Source organism: Episyrphus balteatus, chromosome 1, assembly GCF_945859705.1.
Source record: "Episyrphus balteatus chromosome 1, idEpiBalt1.1, whole genome shotgun sequence".
Classification (NCBI taxonomy): domain Eukaryota; kingdom Metazoa; phylum Arthropoda; class Insecta; order Diptera; family Syrphidae; genus Episyrphus; species Episyrphus balteatus.
In genome coordinates, this window is record NC_079134.1 from 55,592,451 (window position 1) to 55,617,410 (window position 24,960).

Below are 24,960 nucleotides of genomic sequence, written 5' to 3' on the forward strand. Positions count from 1 at the left end.
CATTTGTTTTTATTTAATTCAATAGAATACAATAATACAGTTAATTTTTCCGGGTCTGGAGCGAAATAATTATAAGGACACATCTGATTTTCGCACTAAAAGTGAGGTTTAGATGGATAATATGTAACTAAAAGTAAGTGAATTAATTGGAAAATTAATTTAAAGCCGTTATATCGATTTCATATGTAAAAGTTTTTAGTAATTTCAAAATGCGACCTGAAAAATCTATGACATAAATAGAACTTCGCAAACTTAAGGCTTACCATGGAGAGAGGCTGCCTACCGGGAAATATCTGCAGGATTGGAAAGGTCAGATTGTGTAATTGATAATTTAATTTACATACATATATGACAAGTATGGTTACTTAAACGATCAGGAAGAAAGCCTTTGGTCGAGGAGATAGCCAAAAGCGACGAAAAATTAAGTATTTTTCATGAGAATTTGACAGAAAGAGAAGTTTCCGATAAAATGAACTTGGAAGTGGGAGTACGACGCACAGTGGTTCCCAGATGGAAAAAAACCAAAAAAGTGAAACAATTTTCTAAATTTTTTTGATTTGGTTTTTCGATTAAAAATATGTTTAAATACAGAATGCAATCAGTTTTAATTTTGTCAAGCCTGGGTCCCGAGTATACTTAGCTCAAACTAGATTCCTTAAAATTATCGAAATTTCGTTCTTTTTTTTGCAACTTTTGACATGTTTTTTTTGTTTTTAAGAACAGAGATTTTTTTAAATAAAAAAATTATGTAATGTTGTTAATGGTATAATTGTCCTTAAGTGAACATTTACCGTTTGTCGAGTTTGCTTTTGAATCAGAAAAATCAGAATATTATTAAAGAAACCTCTAAAGCGAGTAGTTTTTACTCTTTGTCGGCCTATAAAAAAAGAGTCCCACTATGCTTCACGTTCATTTTAGTAACAATTTAAAGGTTATGATATTTACTATTTATGGTGTTTAAACAAATGGCCCATTTTGACCCATTCTCCCGTAAGAGATTTTTGAGTGTAGCAACGCGTGTCACTCAAACAGAACAGCACTTGAAATCGGCTTCTGGTATTACCTAACGTTTCTAATTTAACGGCTTTTTTGGATAAAATAAAGTTAATTATAAGATGTGTATGTATTTATCACTGATAAACCAAAAAATTAAGAAAAATTGAAAAAAAGGAAAAATATCCAAAAACGGTACGAAATTTTTTTCAAAATATAAATAACTTTTTTTTTCGAAAACTTTTAATTTTCTTTGGTTTATCTAAAATTTAAACGGTATTTAATAATAAAATGTTCAAATAAACTCAAAAGAATTTAATTTTGCTCACAATCACCCACAGTTATAAAATAGCGGCACATTTTCTAAAAGCAAAACGTACAGAGGTATATTTTGATAGTTTTTCTAAAATGATCCCAAATGTAAGAAAACTTTTTTTTAACAAAGTAAACTTAATTTATTATAAAATTAAACGAAATTTTCAAATATATCCTTAAATTCTCTGTAAAGTGATCCGTTGTTGAGATATTGATAGTCAAAGTCAAAAGTACCTATGGTTTTTGGTTTGATGACTGCTTTTTACTAAAGCGAAGTCGAGCCAGTTTATGGCTTGACAAGAGCGCCGATTTTCAACATTTGCTTTGGTAGGAATGACCTAAATCCACCTCCATTATTTAGTGCAACCGTCGTACTCCCATTTCCAAGTCCATTTTCTTGAAAACTTCTCTTTCTGTCAAATTCTCATGAAAAATACTTAATTTTTTGTCGCTTTTGGCTATCTCCTCGACCAAAGGCTTTCTTCCTGATCGTTTAAGTAACCATACTTGTCATCTATGTAAATTAAATTATCAATTACACAATCTGACCTTTCCAATCCTGCAGATATTTCCCGGGTAGGCAGCCTCTCTCCATGGTAAGCCTTAAGTTTGCGAAGTTCTATTTATGTCATAGATTTTTCAGATCGCATTTTGAAATTACTAAAAACTTTTACATATGAAATCAATATAACTGCTTTAAATTAATTTTCCAATTAATTCACTTACTTTTAGTTACATATTATCCATCTAAACCTCACTTTTAGTGCGAAAATCAGATGTGTCCTTATAATTATTTCGCTCCAGACCCAGAAAAATTAACTGTATTTTTGTATTCTATTAAATTAAATTAAAACAAATGGTGGGAAACGATCCTCCATATACTTGTCTCCTTATGCATAAAAGAAATAAAAAATAATATCTATTACATATCTTAAGACGAATCAAATAAAATTGTCCTTATAATTATTTCGCGGAGTGTATGCTATTAAGTTTTTAATGGTTCCTATAGGAATAAAATGGGTTTTATAACAATTAAAATATGCGATATTTAAAGTGTAATTGTTTGAGTAATTGATATTATATTATTCTCTTTTTAGATCCAAAAAGTGCTATATTCAGCTTGAGATTCAGTAGCGATTTTCAAAACCTTCAAATGTGGTGGGATATAGGAGTGCGTACATCCGAACACGCTCTTAATGATGTTAACGTTAAAAAATTAATTCAAAGTCAACAAAAGTTTGATTTGATTATTTTGGAGCAGTTTTTCCACGAAAGTTTTCTAATGTTCGCACACAAATTCAATGCTCCAATTGTAACAATAGGTTTAAAAAAATATATTACTGTTGTCATCTTTCTGATCATACTCTTTTTTAATTTAAGGAACTATGGGTTATGCGGATAATATGGATCACGCTATGGGTCTCCTTACACCCATTTCTATCATTCCACATTTGTTGCTATCTTATACTGACAATATGTCATTTAGCCAAAGAGCATACAATACTTATTTATCACTTTACGACTACGTTTTTCGTAGGTGGCATTATATGCCACAAATGCAGGATATGGCTGAACGGCATTTTATGAATTCAATCAAAGGTAAATAAAAAAATTTTAAATTTTAGTTGGTTTTTCTCCCAGTGTAAAATTGAATATGCAATTTCGAAAAGGTAACACTTCCAAATTTTCCTCAAATTCATTTTTTCATATAAATGTAATCTAAAAATATAAAATATCTAAAATATACGTACTAATACTAACATGAGAAGTTGAAAATTTCAGTAACTCTCTATTGCTAATTGACTCCTATACATAACTCAAACAAATCTTCATAAATTTGACCTATTTTTTTTCATTTCCTGAACATAAGGAGATGTGACATGTTCGAAATTGCATATTCTATTATAATAATGTTTAAAAAACACTAATAGTTATAATAATATTTTTTAGGGCCTCTACCATCTGTTAGAGAATTGGAGAAAAATATTTCTTTAATGTTGATAAACAGTCACCGTAGTATTGACTTACCGAGGCCAAGTATGCCTGGCCTAATTAATGTTGGAGGTATTCACATTTTGCCTTCTAAAGAACTTCCCAAAGATTTGATGGTAAGAAACCTATTAAAATTAAAACTTAGAGTGAATACAAAAAATAAAAAATTGTGTAACATACCCTCAATATAAGTAGGTACTCAAAATCACTTCAATTTTTGTGCACTCAAGACCTCTTTTCAAAAAATGATCAAGGTGATATATTTTTGTAATATTCCAGAATTTTCCTTTACTGCGTGTAAGTTATGGATTTATTGTTATGGCGTAATGGTCTTCTGAACTTACTAAGATAATTTATTTTATTCGTCAATGGGAAAATATAAATCGGAAAACCTCTGAAGTAAGCCCATTTTCATGAAAAATTGCTTGTCTGTAAAGTCGGCTTACGGAAGATAACTTTACGTGATTACGTCATAAGAAAACAGGTTTTGTGCTTTAGAAAAATTTTTCAAAAATTTGTTTTTATTTTATATTTGTAAGATAATAATACCATCACATAGCATAATATTTAAGCTGAAGATTAAGATTTGAAAGGAATTTGAATTTGATATTACAATTCATTTGCACATTGGGACAAACATACAAAAATATTCTTTTAAGACCAAATTTTCGTCCTTGGTGTTTGTTTGTGGGTGTGACTACACACTATTGTGTAGTATCAATTTTCAAATTATCTGTCACAATTTTGACAAATCGCAGCTTTGTTTATTTATTTTGAAGCGCTTAAACTGTCCGAAGAGCGCAGTAAACGTTGAACAGATAAATGAACAAATGTATTAAACAAAAGAAAATTGAATCAACAACAAAGTTAAAGAACAAAACTAAATGAAAAGACGTTATTGTATTTTCAAATATAAATATAAACAATTTTATTAATAAAATAATTCGGAAATCTAAATTACGTTAACTGAAATGAGTTGGCAACCATAAACTGCGCTGAACTATTTTTTTTTTGTAAAATATCTGGGCGCTTTGGGGAAAACGTCGTAAATAATAAAAAAAAAAATAATCAAACGATTTAAGGTTGGCTTACAACCAAAGGCCCTGGTGTAATATTTTTTGAGAACGGTAGCGCTAGGGAACCTTTGCTCAATTAAATATCAAACAAGAGTGATTTGTTTTGAATCAAGCTCTGGGGTGACATTCTGTATCGCACACGCGAACAAACGTTTTCGCATGTGCGAAAGATTTGCTTCATGTAACTCAAAAAAAGAAATTTTTCGTTCGCGCACGCGAAAAAAATGAGCGACAACTTATTTGTTGATGTTTTTCTTCTTGATTCTTGAATGGTCGAAGTTGCAATATTTTTTGCAAAAAAAAGTGATTTATAATTAAAAAAAAAAACATGATACGTGAATATATTGCGTTTATTGCATTTTGTGAAAATCTTTCTTGTAATTTGCAGACTTTTTAAATAACTCCAGCTAGTCCATTAATTCTCTGGGTGGCGATAATTGTGTATTTTCGTTTTTCTCTAGAAGAGGTGCAACAACAGGAACATGAACATTATCCAAATCGTTAGAATCTGCACTCTTGTCACTCAAAAAAATTTTCATGAGCGTTTCCACACTGTCCTCCGAATCCGAATCCGAATACAGAAAAATAAAATAATTCAGCTAAGTTACTGTCATACTTCTTGTATACAAATCTGTCATAGAAATTTTACTGTAAAATTAATCAAAAATTTTCAATGGAACCAGCCATTATCTATGCAGTTTTGGAAAAAAGGCTCTCACAAACAAACTAGGTTGTCACAAACGATTTCTTTGGTAAATTCTAAAAGTTTAAACAATTTCAAATGCAATGAGTAAAAATTTAGACCAGCCACAGAAAGATTTTGGAAAATAGGCTATCACAAACAAACTAGGTTGTCACAAACGATTTCTTTGGTAAATTCTAATAGTTTAAACAATTTCAAATGGAATGAGTAAAAATTTAGACCAGCCACAGAAAGATTTTGGAAAATAGGCTATCACAAACAAACTAGGTTGTCAAAAACGATTTCTTTGTTAAATTCTAATAGTTTAAACAATTTCAAATGGAATGAGTAAAAATTTAGACCAGCCACAGAAAGATTTTGGAAAATAGGCTATCACAAACAAACTAGGTTGTCACAAACGATTTCTTTAGAAAATTTTATTAGTTTAAACAATTTCAAATGGAATGAGTAAAAATTTAGACCAGCCACAGAAAGATTTTGGAAAATAGGCTATCACAAACAAACTAGGTTGTCACAAACGATTTCTTTGGTAAATTCTAATAGTTTAAACAATTTCAAATGGAATGAGTAAAAATTTAGACCAGCCACAGAAAGATTTTGGAAAATAGGCTATCACAAACAAACTAGGTTGTCACAAACGATTTCTTTGTTAAATTGTAATAGTTTAAACAATTTCAAATGGAATGAGTAAAAATTTAGACCAGCCACAGAAAGATTTTGGAAAATAGGCTATCACAAACAAACTAGGTTGTCACAAACGATTTCTTTGGTAAATTCTAATAGTTTAAACAATTTCAAATGCAATGAGTAAAAATTTAGACCAGCCACAGAAAGATTTTGGAAAATAGGCTATCACAAACAAACTAGGTTGTCACAAACGATTTCTTTAGAAAATTCTATTAGTTTAAACAATTTCAAATGGAATGAGTAAAAATTTAGACCAGCCACAGAAAGATTTTGGAAAATAGGCTATCACAAACAAACTAGGTTGTCACAAACGATTTCTTTGGTAAATTCTAATAGTTTAAACAATTTCAAATGGAATGAGTAAAAATTTAGACCAGCCACAGAAAGATTTTGGAAAATAGGCTATCACAAACAAACTAGGTTGTCACAAACGATTTCTTTGTTAAATTCTAATAGTTTAAACAATTTCAAATGGAATGAGTAAAAATTTAGACCAGCCACAGAAAGATTTTGGAAAATAGGCTATCACAAACAAACTAGGTTGTCACAAACGATTTCTTTGTTAAATTCTAATAGTTTAAACAATTTCAAATGGAATGAGTAAAAATTTAGACCAGCCACAGAAAGTTTTTGGAAAATAGGCTATCACAAACAAACTAGGGTGTCACAAACGATTTCTTTAAAAAATTCTATTAGTTTAAACAATTTCAAATGGAATGAGTAAAAATTTAGACCAGCCACAGAAAGATTTTGGAAAATAGGCTATCACAAACAAACTAGGTTGTCACAAACGATTTCTTTGGTAAATTCTAATAGTTTAAACAATTTCAAATGGAATGAGTAAAAATTTAGACCAGCCACAGAAAGATTTTGGAAAATAGGCTATCACAAACAAACTAGGTTGTCACAAACGATTTCTTTAGAAAATTCTATTAGTTTAAACAATTTCAAATGGATGAGTAAAAATTTAGACCAGCCACAGAAAGATTTTGGAAAATAGGCTATCACAAACAATTTGTTAAACCACAAACGATTTTGTTAGTAAGTTCGAAATATGTTAACAATTTTCAATAGAATGAAGTTAAACATTAGATAAGGTTAAGCCATAAGAGTTTAGATGAAAATGGTAGTCGCTGACTTATTTTGATTTATAAATAAAAAATTCAAACTCCATTTCCCTTCATTGAAGTAGAAACAAGAGTCTAGGTGAAGCTTTCGTTGACGCATAACGTGTTTTCTCTGAAAAGTTCTCAATAAGCCTAAACATAACTAAACGCGATCGATCGCCAGAATCCGAGGGCAAGAAATTGTCCTTGGATAAAAAACTTCGTACTGCAATGGCAGGTACTAGTCGTCTTTCCAACAATTCTTTTTTTCCTCTTCAATGTCACCCGGACACTGACAATACTGAAGAAATGGAAGAATCTTTACCATTTGTTGAAAAAAAAAGTGTATGTGCCCCCAATTAAATTGTTGCAAAAAAACCCTGAATTTGTGCATGGATTCATGAAACAACTTAAAATTATCGATTATTCCATTAAAAAACTATCCATCGGAATTAAAATTATTTGTGCATCACTTGAATCATTTAATGCTGTTCTTAAACATTTAAATGATCAAAACTGTCAATTCTTTTCACATGATTTGAGAAGTGTCAAAGCATTTAAAGTTGTTCTGTTTGGTTTGGATAATATCGAATCACATGATCTTAAAAATGAACTTATTCGACGCGATCTTAAGTGCATCGAAGTAAAAAAAATTGTTAAGAACTATGAACACTATAGTGACAATCTGTACATAATATCTTTTGAAAACGGTTCCGTGAAATTGAATGACTTAAAAAAAAACTTTAAATCTTTATTTTACACCCAAGTCACTTGGACTTATCAAAAAAAACTCAAAGGCAAGTTGACCCAATGTCACAATTGCCAAATGTTTGGTCATGGGGAGCGCAATTGCCACATTAAAACCTACTGTGCGATCTGTGCTGGTTCACATAAAACATCCGACTGTGACAACATCTCGGCACACAAATGTGCAAACTGTAATGGGAATCATAAGGCCACCGATATGACTTGTGCAAGCAGAGCCACATACTTGCAAATTAAAGAGAAAAAATCTCTCCGATTAAACAATCACCAAAGAATTTCTTTCTCCGTACCTACACCTACGCAAGTTCCTTCACAAGAACCGGTTTTATATGGTTCAATGAACAATTTTCCATTGCTTCCCACTCCAAGAAAAAGAGTAATTACTGAGAGCCAACAACCTGCAGTAATCAGATCTCAATCTCTTCACTCAACAAGATCATTGCAAAAAAGCTCTCTGCCTACCTGTAGTCCAATTTCACCAACTTCACCAACCCTTGTCAACACAAGTGCAACACCATCAAGTACATCTAACAACAACAACACAACCTTATTTTTGATGGAAGAACTCAACAGCCTTTGTATGGAAATGATCACTAATTTATCTGTTTGTAAAAACAAAATTGAACAATTTAATGTAATCGCACATTTAGCTTGTAAGTTTCTTTATTCCAATGGCAAATAACATTTTGAATAATTTAAATATTATAACTTGGAATTCTAAGTCAATAAGGAACAAATATTTTGAATTTTTGAATTTTTTAAATAGCCAAAAAGTAGACGTTGCATTAGTAACTGAAACATGGCTAACAAATGTAGATACACTTCCTTCTTCTGATTTTCAGTGCTATCGAGTAGATAGGTCTGATCAAAGGGGTGGTGGCGTAGCTATTTTCGTGAAGAGATCAATCCAGCATTCACTCTTACCTGTCATAAGAACACGTTTGATAGAGAATATAGGGATATCGGTTAAGCTTTTGAACGGAAATGAAGTTAAGATTTATTGTGTCTACTTTCCTGGTGGAACTTCATCGGATCTAAAAAGAAATATTTTTAAGCGTGACTTAAGGCAGCTTTTCTCCACTCATGGTGAATTCTTGCTAGGTGGCGATCTAAATTGTCGACATAAAGATTGGGGATGTATTAGGGCAAATTGTTGCGGGAATTTACTAACCCAATTTCCACATTTCTTTCCTATTAATATCCTTTTCCCTCCTGGTCCCACTTTTTTTCCCGCTGGTTCCCATGGATCTCCATCCGTCCTTGATTTGTTTATTACTAATATGTCTTGTCAATTAGTTAACCCAATTTCTGTAAATGCGTTGAGTTCCGATCACAACCCTGTTCTTTGTCGTCTCCCTTGGTCGGGTGTAAAAAAAGTGCAATATGTACAACAATTTCATAAAGCAAACTGGAAATTATTTCAAACAACCATGAATGCTGAACTTCAAAATGTATCTATGGATTTGAACAAAATATCTTCTCTTGATGATGTAGACTGCGCTGTACAAAGCTTTACCCAAGGTATTTTATCGTCCGTAGAAAAATGTGTTCCCAAAAAACTTATACAAGATGGTTTTCTAAACAAAACGCTTCCTGCTCATGTTTTGGAACTGATAAAACTGAGAAATATTCATAGAAGGAATTGGCAAAGATACCGTCAGCCTTTTTCGAAAAACATGGTTTCTCAATTCAATCAATTAATTTCGAGAGAAATTTTACATCTTCGAAACAATGAATGGAACAACAAATTGAGTACGCTTGATAAGAATGGAAAGCCCTTCTGGAATATTGTTCAAATTACAAAAAATAAAAATAGAAAAATTCCATTCCTCAGAGAAAATAATGAGATTATATGTTCTAACGAGGATAAAGCTAATGTGTTCGCTGAGCACTTTTTAAAGAATCATAGGGTCTCAGAACATTTAGGTGATAATGAAACAAACGCATTAGTTGGTTCAAAAATCGACAATTTTAATAATTTAAATTTATTAACGCCTTCAAATGCATTTGTTTCAACTAAAGATATCAACATCATTATCAATGATTTAAAACTTAAAAAAACAGATGGGCTAGACAACATCAAAAACACTTATATCAAACATCTCTCGAAAGAAGGCATTCAGTTCCTTACATTCATAATAAATGCATGTTTGAAAATGCAATACTTTCCAATTAAATGGAAAACAGCTAAAATCATTCCAATTTGTAAGGCCGGAAAACCTCCCGATTTAGCTAGCGGATATAGACCAATTAGCCTTCTAAGTAGTTTAAGCAAAATTTACGAGAAGATTCTTAAAGAAAAAATGCTAAAATATATTTCCGATGAAAAAATATTCCCCGATCAACAATTTGGTTTTCGGAGATTTCACTCTACGTCTCATCAGGTGAAAAGAATCTGTCAGCATGTCAAAAGTAAACGAACCCAAGGTAAATCGACGGGTATGATACTTTTAGATATTGAGAAGGCTTTTGACTCAGTATGGCATAAAGGAATAATTTATAAAATGATTAAATTTAAAGTTCCATTATATCTTTGCAAAATTGTTCAAAGTTTTCTTTCCGATCGATGTTTTAGTGTTCATGTCAACAGTGGTATTTCGTCCTTATTTACGTTCAATGTTGGTGTCCCCCAAGGCTCTGTTTTGGGCCCTCTGTTATATAATTTATATACTTCAGACATCCCAACCATTCCACTCTGTGAATTTGCCATTTTTGCAGACGACACAGCAATATATTCTTCAGATGAACTTGCTCTCAACATTGAGAGTAATTTAGTTCAAGCTGTTGAAATATTAAGCAATTATTATAACAAATGGAAAATTAAGTTAAATGCTGATAAATTTCAAGCTATCTTTTTCTCAAGGAAAAGAAAGTCTTGTTATCTCCCCAGCAACCAATTTATTCAGATAAATGGAATAGACATAGCTTGGGAAAATTCTGTTAAATATCTAGGTATACATCTTGACACCAAACTTACATTCGACCACCATATTAATTGTACTATAAAGAAAGTAAATATAGCTATCAAATTTCTTTACCCTTTTATAAATCGAAGATCTGCTCTAACAATTGAGAATAAAGTGATCATAATGAAAGTGATATTTCAGTCAATTTTATTATATGGAAGTCCTGTTTGGGGAGGGGCTGCACTATGTCACATTAAAAAACTCCAAGTTTCACAAAATAAATTATTAAAAATGATGCTTAATCTACCATTCCGTTACTCCACTTGTGACCTTCATCAAGAAACGAATGTTGAATTGATCTCTGAACGAATTCAAAAGCTAGAAGCAAACTTTGCGTTTAGATGTAGTTCATCTGATAACCCTCTTATAAACCAAATCAATCTGTGATAAATATTTGTTCAGTTACCTATCTATTTATATTTTTTTTTGTTTTTTTTTTTTGTCACTGTACATATAAATTCTTATTTATTAATCTCTCCTTTTGTTTCTCTATTTTTTCTCTTGTTTTGTTAATTTATTAATTTTTTGTATTTATTTATCTACCTATTTATTTATTCATTAATTTATGTACTTATTTATTTATCTATTTATATTTACTTTTTTATCTATTTACATTAATTTATTTATTTATTATTTATTTACATATTTATTCATTTATTTATTTATTTATTTATTTATTTATTTATTTATTTATTTATTTATTTATTTATTTATTTATTTATTTATTTATTTATTTATTTATTTATTTATTTATTTATTTATTTATTTATTTATTTATTTATTTATTTATTTATTTATTTATTTATTTATTTATTTATTTATTTATTTATTTATTTATTTATTTATTTATTTATTTATTTATTTATTTATTTATTTATTTATTTATTTATTTATTTATTTATTTATTTATTTATTTATTTATTTATTTATTTATTTATTTATTTATTTATTTATTTATAAATTTATTAATTTATTGATTTATTAATTTACTAATTTATTGATTAATTAATTTATTTATTTATTTTCTTTTTATTTATTTAATCATTAATTTGTTTTTATTTATTTATACATTTGTATATTCACTTTTGTGTTAAATATATATATATATATTTGTTAACTAATTTATGCATAATATTTATTTATATTATACTTTTTTATCCAAGAATTCAATTCTATTTAAAAATGTTTGTTAAACACAACTGAATCAAATTCTAGTCATTTTTTCTTTTTTTATAATTTAAATTGAAGGTTTTTCTTTGCTTTTCCTTCAAGTATTTCGTTGCCCAAATATTTTTTGTTTAAACTATTAAATAATATTTCAGATGTAAGACATAATTGTCAAATCACTGTATTGTAAAATGTGCGGTTACAACACCTATTATACTGATTTATGCAAAATAAAAATACTACTACTTCTGAAGTAGAAACAACAGTAGTTTTTGCTTACAATCAATCTTCTATACTTGTATACATTTGCAACATGTTGCTCACCTCAAAGTATAAAAACTCACCTCAGCATCATGAATCCTATGCATAGCTACGCCCATATTGATAAACAAAATGAAAGTGTGGTGAAATTTAATTAGTTTTTCTTATTTTTCTCGAAAACTAAGTTGTCACAAACTATTTTATTGATATATTCGGGAGTCACAAACGATTTCTGATCGAATGAGTATAAAAAAGTCCATACTATTTCAGTTTTGAAAAAAAAAAATGGCTAACTGGTACTTTTTTTTTAATTTGTTAATAACTAAAAAACTAGCGAGTCACAAAACTTTTTATTGCTGTCACAAACAGTCACAAACGAATCACAAACGAATGGCATAAAAAAAAATTCAAAAAGTAGATTTTTTAAAAATTAAAATGGCTATCTGGGAGCATCTGTTGAAAACATTGAACTTCTTCACAACCTAAGTTGCGGAAGAGTTTTAGATAAATTTGAAATTGAATAAAAACTCCTTAATAATCAAATTGATTTAACTAATAATAGTCCACTTTTAAATATAAAATTATAAGCTTTAAAAACTTCTCTAGTCATCACTGTTTGTTTGTTAACTCTTATTATGTATTTAACCTTTGTAACTCTTTTTTATATGTAAACGTATAAATAATGTCAGTTCCTGATGATGTCTTCATAAGACGAAAAGCGGCGACTCCTTTGTTTTAAAATAAAAAAAAAAATTTATCAACATCATTGTGAAACTTTAAAATAATAAGTGTTTTTATTATTCTTTTATAATAATATGAATGTTGAATTATTATAATGAAATACCTAATAAATTATTGTAAACGTATAAGTCTAAAAAGGAAGTTCTTGTTATGTTTAATTTATTAAAATAAAAATACTTCCATTGGATGAGAAGTTCTTTTTTGGCAAATTTTCCTTTCTTACAAAAATTTGTATTTTGCAAGCAAACCAAATTCCTAGTGATGAATTTTTTGCATGTATAAAATTTTATTTTAATCGATAACTAATGATATCACATTTTATATGTGTTTTTTTACTAAATAATCACTGAATTTGAGGTCGAAGTTCTTGTTAAATAAACTCCTTAACTTTTTTTTTGAGCTTTGTCTAATATTACCTTATTTTACCTGATTAATCATGTGGACATTATGGATTTTCTTGAGTTGTAAAAATCGATTAAAATATATATATCTCATATCTAAGGACATTTGACAGCTGTCAGCATCATAAAAGTATGCAATTAAATTTTATTGTGTTTCAAGCATAAACGAACATAGAAACAAAAACGAAATGCGATGCAGTTTCTTTCGTTTTTGAAAAACGAACGATCACTTTCGCTTCGTTTATTACAGAATGTCACCCTTGCCTTTTATATGATTTTTTAAAATAATTTTAAATCAATGAAATCTATGATTTCAAATATAAAGTATCTTAAAGTGATTAAACATGAAGTATTAATTTTGAGTAAACAATGATTTCAATGATTAATTTTTACAATATTGAACACAGAAATGAAAATTATATGAATTAACAGTAAATGGATGTATGTAAATATTTTCTTTTTTATTCTAGGAGTTCATCGAAAACTCAAAGAACGGTGTAATATATTTCAGTCTTGGGTCCTATATGAAGAGTACTGATATGCCGGCGGATAAAATTCAAATTATTATAAACGCATTCAGTCAACTTAATCAAAGTGTACTCTGGAAATATGAAGACGAAAGTATACAGAATCTTCCTAAAAATGTAATGATCAAAAAATGGATGCCACAAAATGATATTCTGGCTCATAAAAATGTAATTTTATTTATAACACATGGTGGTTTATTCGGAACACAAGAAGGAATACACTGGGGTGTTCCAATGCTGTGCATGCCTTTGTATGGAGATCAGCATCGAAATACGATCAAATCCGTTCGCGAGGGATATGCATTACCTATTGTATTTTCAAAACTTACAGAAACTGAATTGGTCACCAAGATTAAACAACTAGTTGAGAACCCAGAGTACACGCGGAAGGCAAAAGAGCTGTCAACTCTTTTTAGAGATAACCCAATGCATCCCAAAGATGAAGCCATGTTTTGGATTGAATATGTGATAAGAAATAAAGGTGCACCAAAGCTGAAGTCTTTTGGAGTTCATGTGCCATTCTACAAATATGTTTTGTTAGATGTATTTTTTGCTGTTTTATGTTTCATCCTTATTATTCTATTTAGTACGTTTAAACTGATAAAATTTCTACTTTCATTCTGTAAAAACACTTTGAAAGCAAAAAATGAATAGCGGAGTTGTGCTTTAGGTACATACAGACTCCTTTATTAAATAAAATCAATAAAAACAAATATTGTAATATTAAACTTTGGTTCTAAATAAACACTTTTTATGCGAATAAATTTTTTTTACAAAAGTTTTGATAGAAGGCATAAACTTAAAAATGTGCTAATTGAAATAAAAATATTAAAGTTCGTTCGTTTTGCATTTCGAATCGAACAGTTCCAAAGAGTTCTAAGAATAACCAAACAAAAACGTTGTGTGATTCGTTTGCTTTTGTTTAGGGTTTGACCAATTAAGACCATCCTGTCCTTAAAGTACAGTGCAATGTATAGTGATAGGATTTTCATGCACTCAAAAACGAGAAATATGCGCTTAAAATATACTCTTAAAAATAATAAATATGCATTTCAGGCCACGTGAATTTGTAAAATGTCAATATTTCTTTAAAATTATAAAAAAAGATTTTACGTAACTTTTATGAAATTCCGAGTTCAAAGATGTAACTTTTTGGATATATTGGAGTTTTTTTTTAATAAATAAAATTGCAGAAAATTTACTCTTAAATAATCCAATTTATCATTTGATCGTGTTTTTTTATGAGTTTGGACAACGTTGGTTTGTCAGTTTTGCACTAATTGACTTTCAGTCACTTTAAGTAAAAAATTTCAAGCCTGTAATTTCGTTATTTTGCTAATTTTTGCGAAAATATGCACGAGAAACATGCATTTATTTCCAAAATATATCAAAATATTCAAAAAATGCAAAATATGCCAAAATATGCACTAACAATTGATTGCCATTTTAAAGGAAATCTCCTGATTCGTATACATAATTCGTTGCCATGCTTCCAAGGTGTTCCTAAAAAACATGCATTTGCACGGAAACCCGATCCCTAGTAATGTATAAGTCCTTCGATTGAATAATTTGCCTTTAAACAACTCATTTAATCAACGCATTGTTTTCCGCTAGCCCAGAATTATTTTACAAGTTAAAATAAAAATCATTTTTATTTAATAACACTGGTAACTTTCAAATTAGTTGTCTTCCTAACCTCAGGCAAACGAATCGCAAAGTTTTGCAAAAAAAAATTGCATTTGAAAATGCAATTTTTTTTAATTTTGTTTTAAAACTGTACGCGAATTTGTATTTCCTTGAAGACGAGGGGGTTACAGGATTCAAATACCTCTGTCAAAATAGTAAAGACTATTTTTGGCGTAACAGAAGATATTAAACAAAATTATGCTAGTTTTAGGGTAGATATCTTTTCGACATTTAAAACATCAATACTTATAGGCTATTGATTATGTAGTTTAGAAAGGAACTAAGCCGTTCACGGGTTTTTTATTGCAGGAATCGTTGAATGGGTTATAAAAGAATATAAAACCGCGAAGTGCTATTAAATGAGAGGGTGGAAACTGATGATAGGGGTGCAAAAGCCCCCTTTTTGGTTTTTTCAATATACCTCGTAAACCAAGCAAAGCATTTTGATATATTGCACACAAAACTTTTTGTAGAGAATTAAATTTCCTATTGGAATAATGTTTTTTAAAAATTGAAAAAAAAAATTTCCATACCAATAGTCGAAACAATCATAAAAAAAATATCAAAAAAATCGATTTTTTGAGTTTTTTTGTTTTTTTAGTTGTACATTTTTTTTTTTTTGGGTTGAGATAGACATAAACATTGCTCCAAAGAAAGAAACAAGATTAAATTTCCTTCAAAATGCTGTGCTCACTAAATTTTTTCATTGAAAATTAACCGAAGTATGGCCATTTTAATCTATCTTTTTTCGCATTTTTAGTTTTACTCAAGTAAAACAGAAACATTTGAGGGGAAAGTACGATAACTTAAGCACCAAGAACTGATAATGAGATTTTGTAGAGGGGTTAAATACAATCATTGTTTACTATGGGAGGGAGGGTCAATGTCCCCCCGTTTTGGCGGGAGGGGTAATTTTCTAAAAATAAAAAAATTATTAAAAAACAACGGCAACACTTACAGTTTTGATTGATACTTTTTTCAATAGCTAGAATTATAAACTTAATATTAATTTATAAAATGAAGTTATTTTCATCAATTGTTTTTGAAATATCCGATTTCAAAGTCAAAACTTGTGAAAAAAAAGTTTAAAAAGCACATTGAGTACAATTTTCACAAAGACTGTGAACTTCAATACGAAATTGATCGACAAAGTAAACTGCCTTAATTGATTTCTTATCAAATCATGAAAATCATAATGTTCCTATGCCTTCTACTTTTTGAGAAAATTGAAAAATAGACAAAATACTTTCTTTATCGGAATCACTGGTTTTTTTTGTTTAGCAAACTCTTGCCTTAATATTTTATAAACGGTGCAAGTATTGGCTAGAAAAATAAAATACTGTTGTAGTCCTTTAAATTATCTACAATTTAAAAAAAAATTAGCCTTCTACGACCCACAGGAGCCGAGAAATTAATTTTTTAAAAAAGTTCCAAATGACCAACGAAAAACATGAGACAAATCCTCTTATAACAAGTAACAATGAAAACAACCCCTCTCACTGAGAACTATTATTCGACTTATAAACTAGGGAAATTTTTTTAAAATTTTCTTACGGAATGATGCTCTCTTAAACTTATAATAACTCGGCTCCCGTGGGTCGTAGAGAGCTATTTTTTTTTTTTATTGTAAATAATTTAAAGGACTATAACAGTATTTTATTTTTCTAGCCAATACTTGCACCGTTTATAAAATAATAAGGCAAGAGTTTGCTAAACAAAAAAACGTCTTTGACTTAATATTACTTATTTTTTATTTGTTTCAACATAAGTATTGTGCACCGAATCGATAGAAAATGTTGTAACGCACAATCAATAGCTTTATTTTTTGTCGTAGGACATTCTGAAGCCGAGTTATTCCCAAAAAACGATATTTTTAGGTGTTTTCGCACCGGTTTTGCATGCGTTCATTTATCAATTGCTCGGTTATCTTTGGTGATAAAGAGCTGATTTTTTCTTTAAAATGCAGGACATGAATAGGGCTACAAAATAGGTTAACAAAATGTCAATCATGATATAAGCTTCTTTCGAAATAATGACAAAAATGTGTTTTTTAACAACAAGAATTTGACTTTAAATGGCTGCCATTTTGTATTTACTCACTCAAATACAATGAAATTTCATAAAACAATAGAAAATATTATAAGGAAGAGAATGTATGTTTATTTTTTGGTTTACGAAAATCTGAAGCAAAGATATTAGCTTGGAAATAAAATATCCCAAAAAAATGCATTTTTGTGAATAACTCCCCTAAAAAGAATGATCAGGAAATAAAAACTGACAGTGCCTCTATGTGCAAGGTTAGGCCCTTTTTTCCGACGCTTTGACTGGAGTAAACTTCGATAATTTGAAAATCATCTTACTCCAAAGAATTTGGTAGCACTTAACAATTTCTTGTTTAAGTTTTGAGTTCTTGGGGGGGTCATGAATCCGTGACGTGAGCAGAAAATGAAGGAGTAGATATTACGGTGTAGGGAGTCGGAAACCCAGCGTCTAGAGAGAGTGAGCGCACGGGCTTCGGGACGTCGAATTACAGGGACATAAAGCTGCTAAAGGATCGGTTCTGTCCGCAAGACGTGACATTTTCGCAAAATCAGAGGATGAAGTTTTTGCCTATGAAACAGGAAAGTGCATATACGTCCTGAAATCAATGAAAGCGGCATGTAAACAGAAAACCGTTAGCCAAAACATAAAGAATGCCATCGATGCACTCGTAGAGGCTCTGGACAAACTAGTATGGAACGAAAAGAAGAGAAACACAGCGAAAGTCCCTTCTCCTGCAAGACAAACCGGGCAAGTTGAAAGTAGTCTAAATGATTCTGCCGGAACGGAAATCTTCCAAACAAAGCCGGCACCCTGCAAAAGACCACCATCGAGCCCTTTGAACAGAGATACCGATAAAAGGAAAAAAAATACTACCAAAATGAATCACTCTGAGGAGCAGACCCAAGAAAAAACATCTGCACCAACACCGGGTAAACATTCCTACACAAGCAGCAATAGAAAACACACCAGCGGCTACGGAGAAGGAAAGAAAAGAAAAAGGGGGAAGGTAAAGGCCGAATAGCAGGGCAAAGGAACACCGAAGGAAAAAGAAGCCCAAACAAAAAGCTAAACCCGAAACTATATTAATCAAACCGAAGGGTAATAAAACAAAAGGCATAAATAGAAAGGCCCTTGGGTTATGCATCAATTGCGGAGAGAAAGGCCATAAAAAGAGGAGTGCACAAACCCATCTAAATGCTTACTCTGCATAGAACCGGAAAGACAACCTGGACTGGATCACGTACCGGGAGTGTGAAGATGGCAAGTGTTTAAAAGGGCACTTGAAATGGCAAAACAGGCATCCTCAAAATGACCAAAATCCTCCAGCGGATAGTCTCCCAAGTAAACTTGTTTCGGAATTGCAAGTAGAAATCGTAGTCGTAAGCGAGAAATACCCCAACAAGGATTGAATACCTGACCTATTTAACATTGCTGCTATTTGGATCACTAGCACAAGCAATTTCCCAATAAAAAAAGGCGCTGAAAGAGGTTTGGCATGGGTGAAAAGTGGATAGCTAACAGTAGTGAGCAGTTATCTTAGCACAAATGAGATAATGGAAGTGTTCCGCAAAAAACGAGAGGAAATTGATGACTTTCTACAACCGACGAGATCTAGGTCGCCGGAGACTTTAAAGCCAGGGTACAGGAATGGGGACTGCCAAATACAGTCTCGCAAGGAAGGCAAATACTCGAAATGGCTGCAAGGCGGGGTCTGAACGCAGTGACCATAGGAAGCAACCCCACTTTCAAAAGACCTGGTAACATCGGAACTATCCCTTTGCTACCGACCACACTTTAGCAAGGATCAGGAACTGGAGAGTTATCAAAACATTCTGTTTGATCTCGAAAGAAACCAAGACAGCTCGAATCGAAGCCAAACAGAAGCGCCTAAGTGGCACCTAAAGACATTCAACGAAGAAGCTTACGGGACTGTAATTGAAGAAGGACAATCAGCTGTTTTCTAAACGGAAACCTCAGCAGAACTCAAGGTCGGCACTACGATGCAACTTATCCGGCAGGCTTGCATCCTTCTTTATGGAAGCGAGATTTGGGCTGAAAACAGATTGCAGCGGTGCAGAGACGCGAAATCCTGCTTGTGGCCAGCTCCAGCCGTTGGTTGTTGTGGTTGCAGGCTTGCAGGAGTGACGCCAATAGATTTTATTTTTTTTTTTTTTTAATTATCTTTCTCATTTTTATAAAAATTTACAAAATAATAATTGTAAATGACATAGGTACTCTAAAATGTATTGAAAAAAAAGGAAAAGCTAAAAAAATGATTCTGCAACCATTAAAAAAACGTAAATATTTATTACGTGTAGGGTCACGTTTTTTTTATTTGTATTTTTTTCTTTTACATTATCGACGACAGTCATGATCTCGAATGGGATCACAGCTCTCCCACTTTAATGCTTCACAATACGGCTCCATATGTGGGGTTTGCCGAGTTGATCTCAGGAAACGTCGTCGGCAGGCCTCCCTGTATTGAATGGTTCCATGTCTAGGGCCAACTGAATGCAGTTGTCGTTGCATTTGTCTTCTCCATGAGTTCTTAGGCCTGGCTCTTCTTCGCGATTGGGTTCTCAAGGTTTCTTCTTTGTTCATGAAAGTACCAGCTTAAACGGTCATGCTGTATTTTATCCAAGACGGTATTTTTGACGTGAAGGCTTTCTCGGAATTTCTTGCTTCTGATTTGATCTAGCTTTGTTACTCCTGCTGTCATGCGAACCATCTTCATCTCAGCTGCTGTCAATTTACTCTAATACGTTTTGTACATTGTTCAACATTGTGAGCCGTATGTTTCGTTTCAGATTAGGGTGCATTTTTCTATCACAAAAATGGCAGAATTTTCTCGCCACTTCATCCACCCTACACTTATGCGATGTTTGATGTCGTTATCACAAGATGCGTTGTTGTTGATCATTGATCCAAGATATTTTAACTTTTCACACATGGGTACAATTGTTCCATTCAAATAGATGTCCGGAATAGGGCCGCCTGGATCAGAAAATGGACAGCATAGATATTGTCTTTTTCGCCCTAATGTGGTATCCACTTCCCCCTAGAGCATCCACCCTTACATCAAGTGCTCGTTGCAAGGATGTTGGATCTTCACTTATGATGGCTCCATCATCAGCAAAGAATAACTTTCGGATCGGCCACGCTAACTTCTTCGATTGTACACGGAGAAAAAATAAGGTATGAACCACCTTATTTCTGGTAAATTTAATTTTAATGTAAAGTTTAAATAAGGATGACTCCCCAATAAAATGGAATTTACCTTACTTTTCTAGTAAATTTATAGCTTATGATTAACTTTACAGTAAAGCCTTTTTTGTATGAATTTCTAATAGAAATTTCTAGAAAGTTAGGTACATATTTTACCATACTATAAGGCTGAAAATACTGATTTTTAAAGTAAATTGAACTTCTCTATGGAAGGTATATAATTTAGTTACATATTAGATCAAATAAAGTCAATTTCATTTTTATTGATGACATTTTTCTAAATAGAATTGTATGCATTTATCTTACAAAAATTAAAATAAAAAAGGTAATTTTTGTAATTATTGAAAAGCATAACTAGGTAACACGTACTTAATCCTCAAAACTATTTAGAAGCAAGTAACGTATGACCCTGTTATGTTTTTCAATAATTACATAAATTACCTAGTTTATTATAATTTTTGTAAGATGCAAACAAACAATTTTATTTAGGAAAATATCATCAATAAAAATGGAATTGACTTTATTTGACCCAATTTTTTTCTAATTCTTCATGAATTAATTAGATGGAATGATGTTTATGCATATGGATACTCCTATATTATTCTAACAAAAGAAAAAAATTTGCTATCCGTTATTACGGAGCCAATAATAACGCATAAAAGAACACAAAAAGTAATGAAAACATTTCACTTATAAAAGAAAAACAGAAATGGGAAAAGAAATTTTTACATTTTATTGCTTTATTAATTATTCCGCACCCGGACACCTAAAAGCTTTGACAAAAAAAAATAATATCCAAAACAAATGGAAAACAAAATGGCAGACTTTTCAATGACACCAAATAAGATACGGGGAAAATTCCTAGAATTAGGTAATATTATGACCTTAGTGTAAAGTAAAACTTATTCATAGAATAGTAAAATTTGTAAAACATGTTTTACTAGAATCTTACACGGAGAAAAATGAATCTAGTATTTTTCACTCCAAATGACTAGTAAGATAATTAAAATAAAAAGCCTAAGATTTTTAATAAAATTTATCTTACGTATTGAATTTTTACTGGCTCCGTAAAGTAATTTTTACAAGTAAATTATAGTGAGCAAAATATAGTAGTACAAACTTTACCTGTAGCAATATTTTCTTTATGTAAAGTAAAATTTATTTTCAACTAAGAAATTGTATCACTTTTTTTACTTTAAAATTCTAGTTAAAAATATTTAAGTGATTTCTGGGTAGATTTTGCAAGTTTTACCTTACATTACAGTGCCCTAGATAAAAAAAACTCATACTGTCATACAGTGCGCCATTTTGCAATCCCTTTATTTTTGTATCATAGTTGAGTGCGGAATAATTGAAAAAAGTAAGTTCAAATGTCGTTTTCAATTTTTGTTTATAATTTGTAATTGTGTGAAATTTTTTAATAGTTAAACCATTAACAAAAACAAACTATAATTATTTTCTTTGAAGCCTCCAATGGAAATGATTCTTTGCATGTCGACGAGTCTGAACATGAAATGTTTAATAGAGGAGCACTATTTCATGTACAAGAGGATTTATCCCCGGTTTGTTCACACTCGATTATCTTGTAATCAAGGATTTTTGTATGGAATAATCCTTGATCAAAAAATAATCGAGTGTGAACAAACCGGCCCTTAATCTTTGATTTTCTGGACACGAAGTCTTACACCAGAATTTTAAATCATGATGCGTTTTTTTTTTCTTTTGGAAATATAGTTTTTTTTTCAGGACTTACTTTGTGTCTTATTTTGAGCATCGTTTTTTCCGCAATTGCAGCTGGCATATTCTTAACAAATTAAGGTAATTTCATATTATTAATGATAGTTTCCTGAAGAAAATTGTAATGCATGAATCTACCAATATTATAATAAAATAAAAGTAATAATAATTATTGAAAAACATAACTGGGTCACACATACTTCCTCCTAAATCACTTTGAGGAGGAATTGCGTGCAATTTTACCTAAGTTAGATATGTTTTTCAATAATATTTATTATTTGTATTTTATTATAATATTGGTAGATTCATGCATTACAATTTTCTTTAGGAAACTATTATTAATAATACGAAATTGGCTTTATTTACTCATGAATTATTTACCTTCCACACCAGTTCAAGTTACTTTAAAAAGTAGATGTTTTCAGCCTTACTGTAAGGTAAAATATGTACCTTATTTCTAGTAATTTTTGTTTGAAATTCATACTAAAAAATGCTTTACTGTAAAGTAAATCAGAAGCTACGAATTTACTAGAACAGTAAGGTAAAATTGATCTTATTGGGGAGTCATCCCTATATTAACTTTATATTATAGTTAAATGTACCAGAAATAAGGTGGTACATACCTTATTTTTTCTCCGTGTAACCCTAGTTTACGGATTGGGGTTCGTGCGAACCCCAACGCATGTTTAAATGGTTATAACTTTTTTCTAAATCGTTTTTTCGACCTGGGATGAAAACTCAGTGAACGAAATTCATTTTTGTTTACGTTTTTTGTCTTTTTTCCATAAAAGCGGTTTTATATAATTTTCTGGAATTTTTTTCTGAAAAAAAGTCACAAACCAAACTTGACTTTAAATGGACTATTTTCAACAATTTTTATTAGGAATATTTTGGCAAAACCAAACACGTGTTATCATAAAAAGACACCGCAACTGTCACCTAATTCAATAACAGAAAGAGACAATGCATCAAATTGTTGATAATGGACAATTAGAGGTGCATAAAAGCTTTGGGGTTCGCGCGAACACCAAGTTTGGTTATTGCATTATTTTGCGTGCCGTAAACTAGGTTTAAAGTGAAAAGAGTCGTACACTTTTTTGGATGAAGGTTTATTTTACTCTACGTAAAGAGAATATTGCTACTCGTAAGGTATATACTACTTTATTTTGTTCACCTTAATTGTCTTATTAAAATTACTTTACGGAGCCAAGAAATGTTCAATATGTAAGGTAAATTTTACTTAAAATCTAGGGCTTTTTACTTTAATTTCCTTAATAGTCATATGGAGTATAAAATACTAGATTAATTTTTCTCCGTGTAAGTTTTGCTGTTTACATTTGGCGCAATAATAAATGTGGGTGACTGTAACTATGTCTGTTAAATGTCAGAAAGCGAGCAAAAGTTCAGTCTGGTTGAACTTTTGCTCGCTTTCTTACGTTTCCTTACTTTTGTCAAAAAAAGCGTACGTAAAAAAAGCGTCATTGTGGGAGGTTATAGAGATTTCGTAAGGTTGTCAAAATCGACGGCAAAGCGTGATTGTGTTCCTGCTTTAAAGCTCGTCACAATACTGTCGCCACCTGTTAAGAATTTTGTCGTCATCCACAAGTAGTAGTAGGCCTTGAGCATCGCTTATGAACTTTGGTGAACGAATTTCCTGGGCACTCCTCCTTCTTTGAGCGGCAATTTTGAAGATAGCTGCGCCCATGTTCAGCTAAGCATGCCGCAGTTCCTTAAGGGTTTGCATCAGCAGCTGGATCAGATATTTCCTCAAGCTCGCAATACATTTTTTCCGTACTCTCTGCTTTGTGCTGGGCGCATTTCTTCTTTGCTTCTTTCTTGTAGCGTTTGTAATCCAATTCAGGTCGTGCTTTTTCATTTTTATTATGGGGGGGGGGGGGGGCATTTGGACCAAGCTTGGAAAGCGGTCTTTTTTCTTGTTCTTTGCAGAGAGTCCCACATATTTTGTAGTTTGCACTCTTCGTTTTGTAGTCTGCTGGTGGTTCCGCACAGATAATTTCTCATAACAGAGATGTATGCATCGCCTTGTTCTTTCTCCAGGTTGTCCCACTTGATTCCCCCCATAGCCTCTCTTTGTTTGTTTGCCACCTTCTCTCCATAAAAAATTCTGCCAGTGGGAGACGGTGTTGCGGGGTGATCGCTTCTCCTAACATCACTTTGCATGAATTGATGAAGCGGCTTCATAAAACCAGATACCAGATAGTAGTCGATCTGTGTTTCATTTCCACGCACCGCTGCTATAAGTGATAAGGTGTCGGCTTTGTTTAATGAACATGGTATTTAACACTATAAGACCATGTGACCTGCACATGCTTAGAATTTCTTCACCAGGAGGGTTCCTAGCTCCGTATACAAGGCAACCATGACACTCCTCATAGTTAGAGCCGCTTTTTAAAAAAACTAATTTACTTACAGACTGACAAACCAACAGACAGACGGACTTCCGGGACCCCCTTTTTTGGCATTCTCTATCATCGTAATGTCATGGAAAAATGCTATCTCAACTTTTTTTTTGTACGAATGCATAACTTGATATCCAAAATAAGTCAAG

At 31.3% G+C, this 24,960-nt stretch overlaps 1 protein-coding gene across 1 annotated transcript in view; it reads left to right on the forward strand.

The window, feature by feature from the left end:
* LOC129916015 (UDP-glucosyltransferase 2) overlaps nt 1–14,428 on the forward strand; it is a 71,902-nt gene extending 57,474 nt beyond the window's left edge. The window contains exons 3-6 of the mRNA XM_055995771.1: nt 2,406–2,630; nt 2,689–2,907; nt 3,259–3,416; nt 13,644–14,428. Of these exons, the coding sequence (XP_055851746.1) occupies nt 2,406–2,630; nt 2,689–2,907; nt 3,259–3,416; nt 13,644–14,354 (1,313 nt within the window). The 3' untranslated portion in view covers nt 14,355–14,428. The remainder of the gene's footprint in view (nt 1–2,405; nt 2,631–2,688; nt 2,908–3,258; nt 3,417–13,643) is intronic.
* Nucleotides 14,429–24,960: the final 10,532 nt, after the last annotated feature.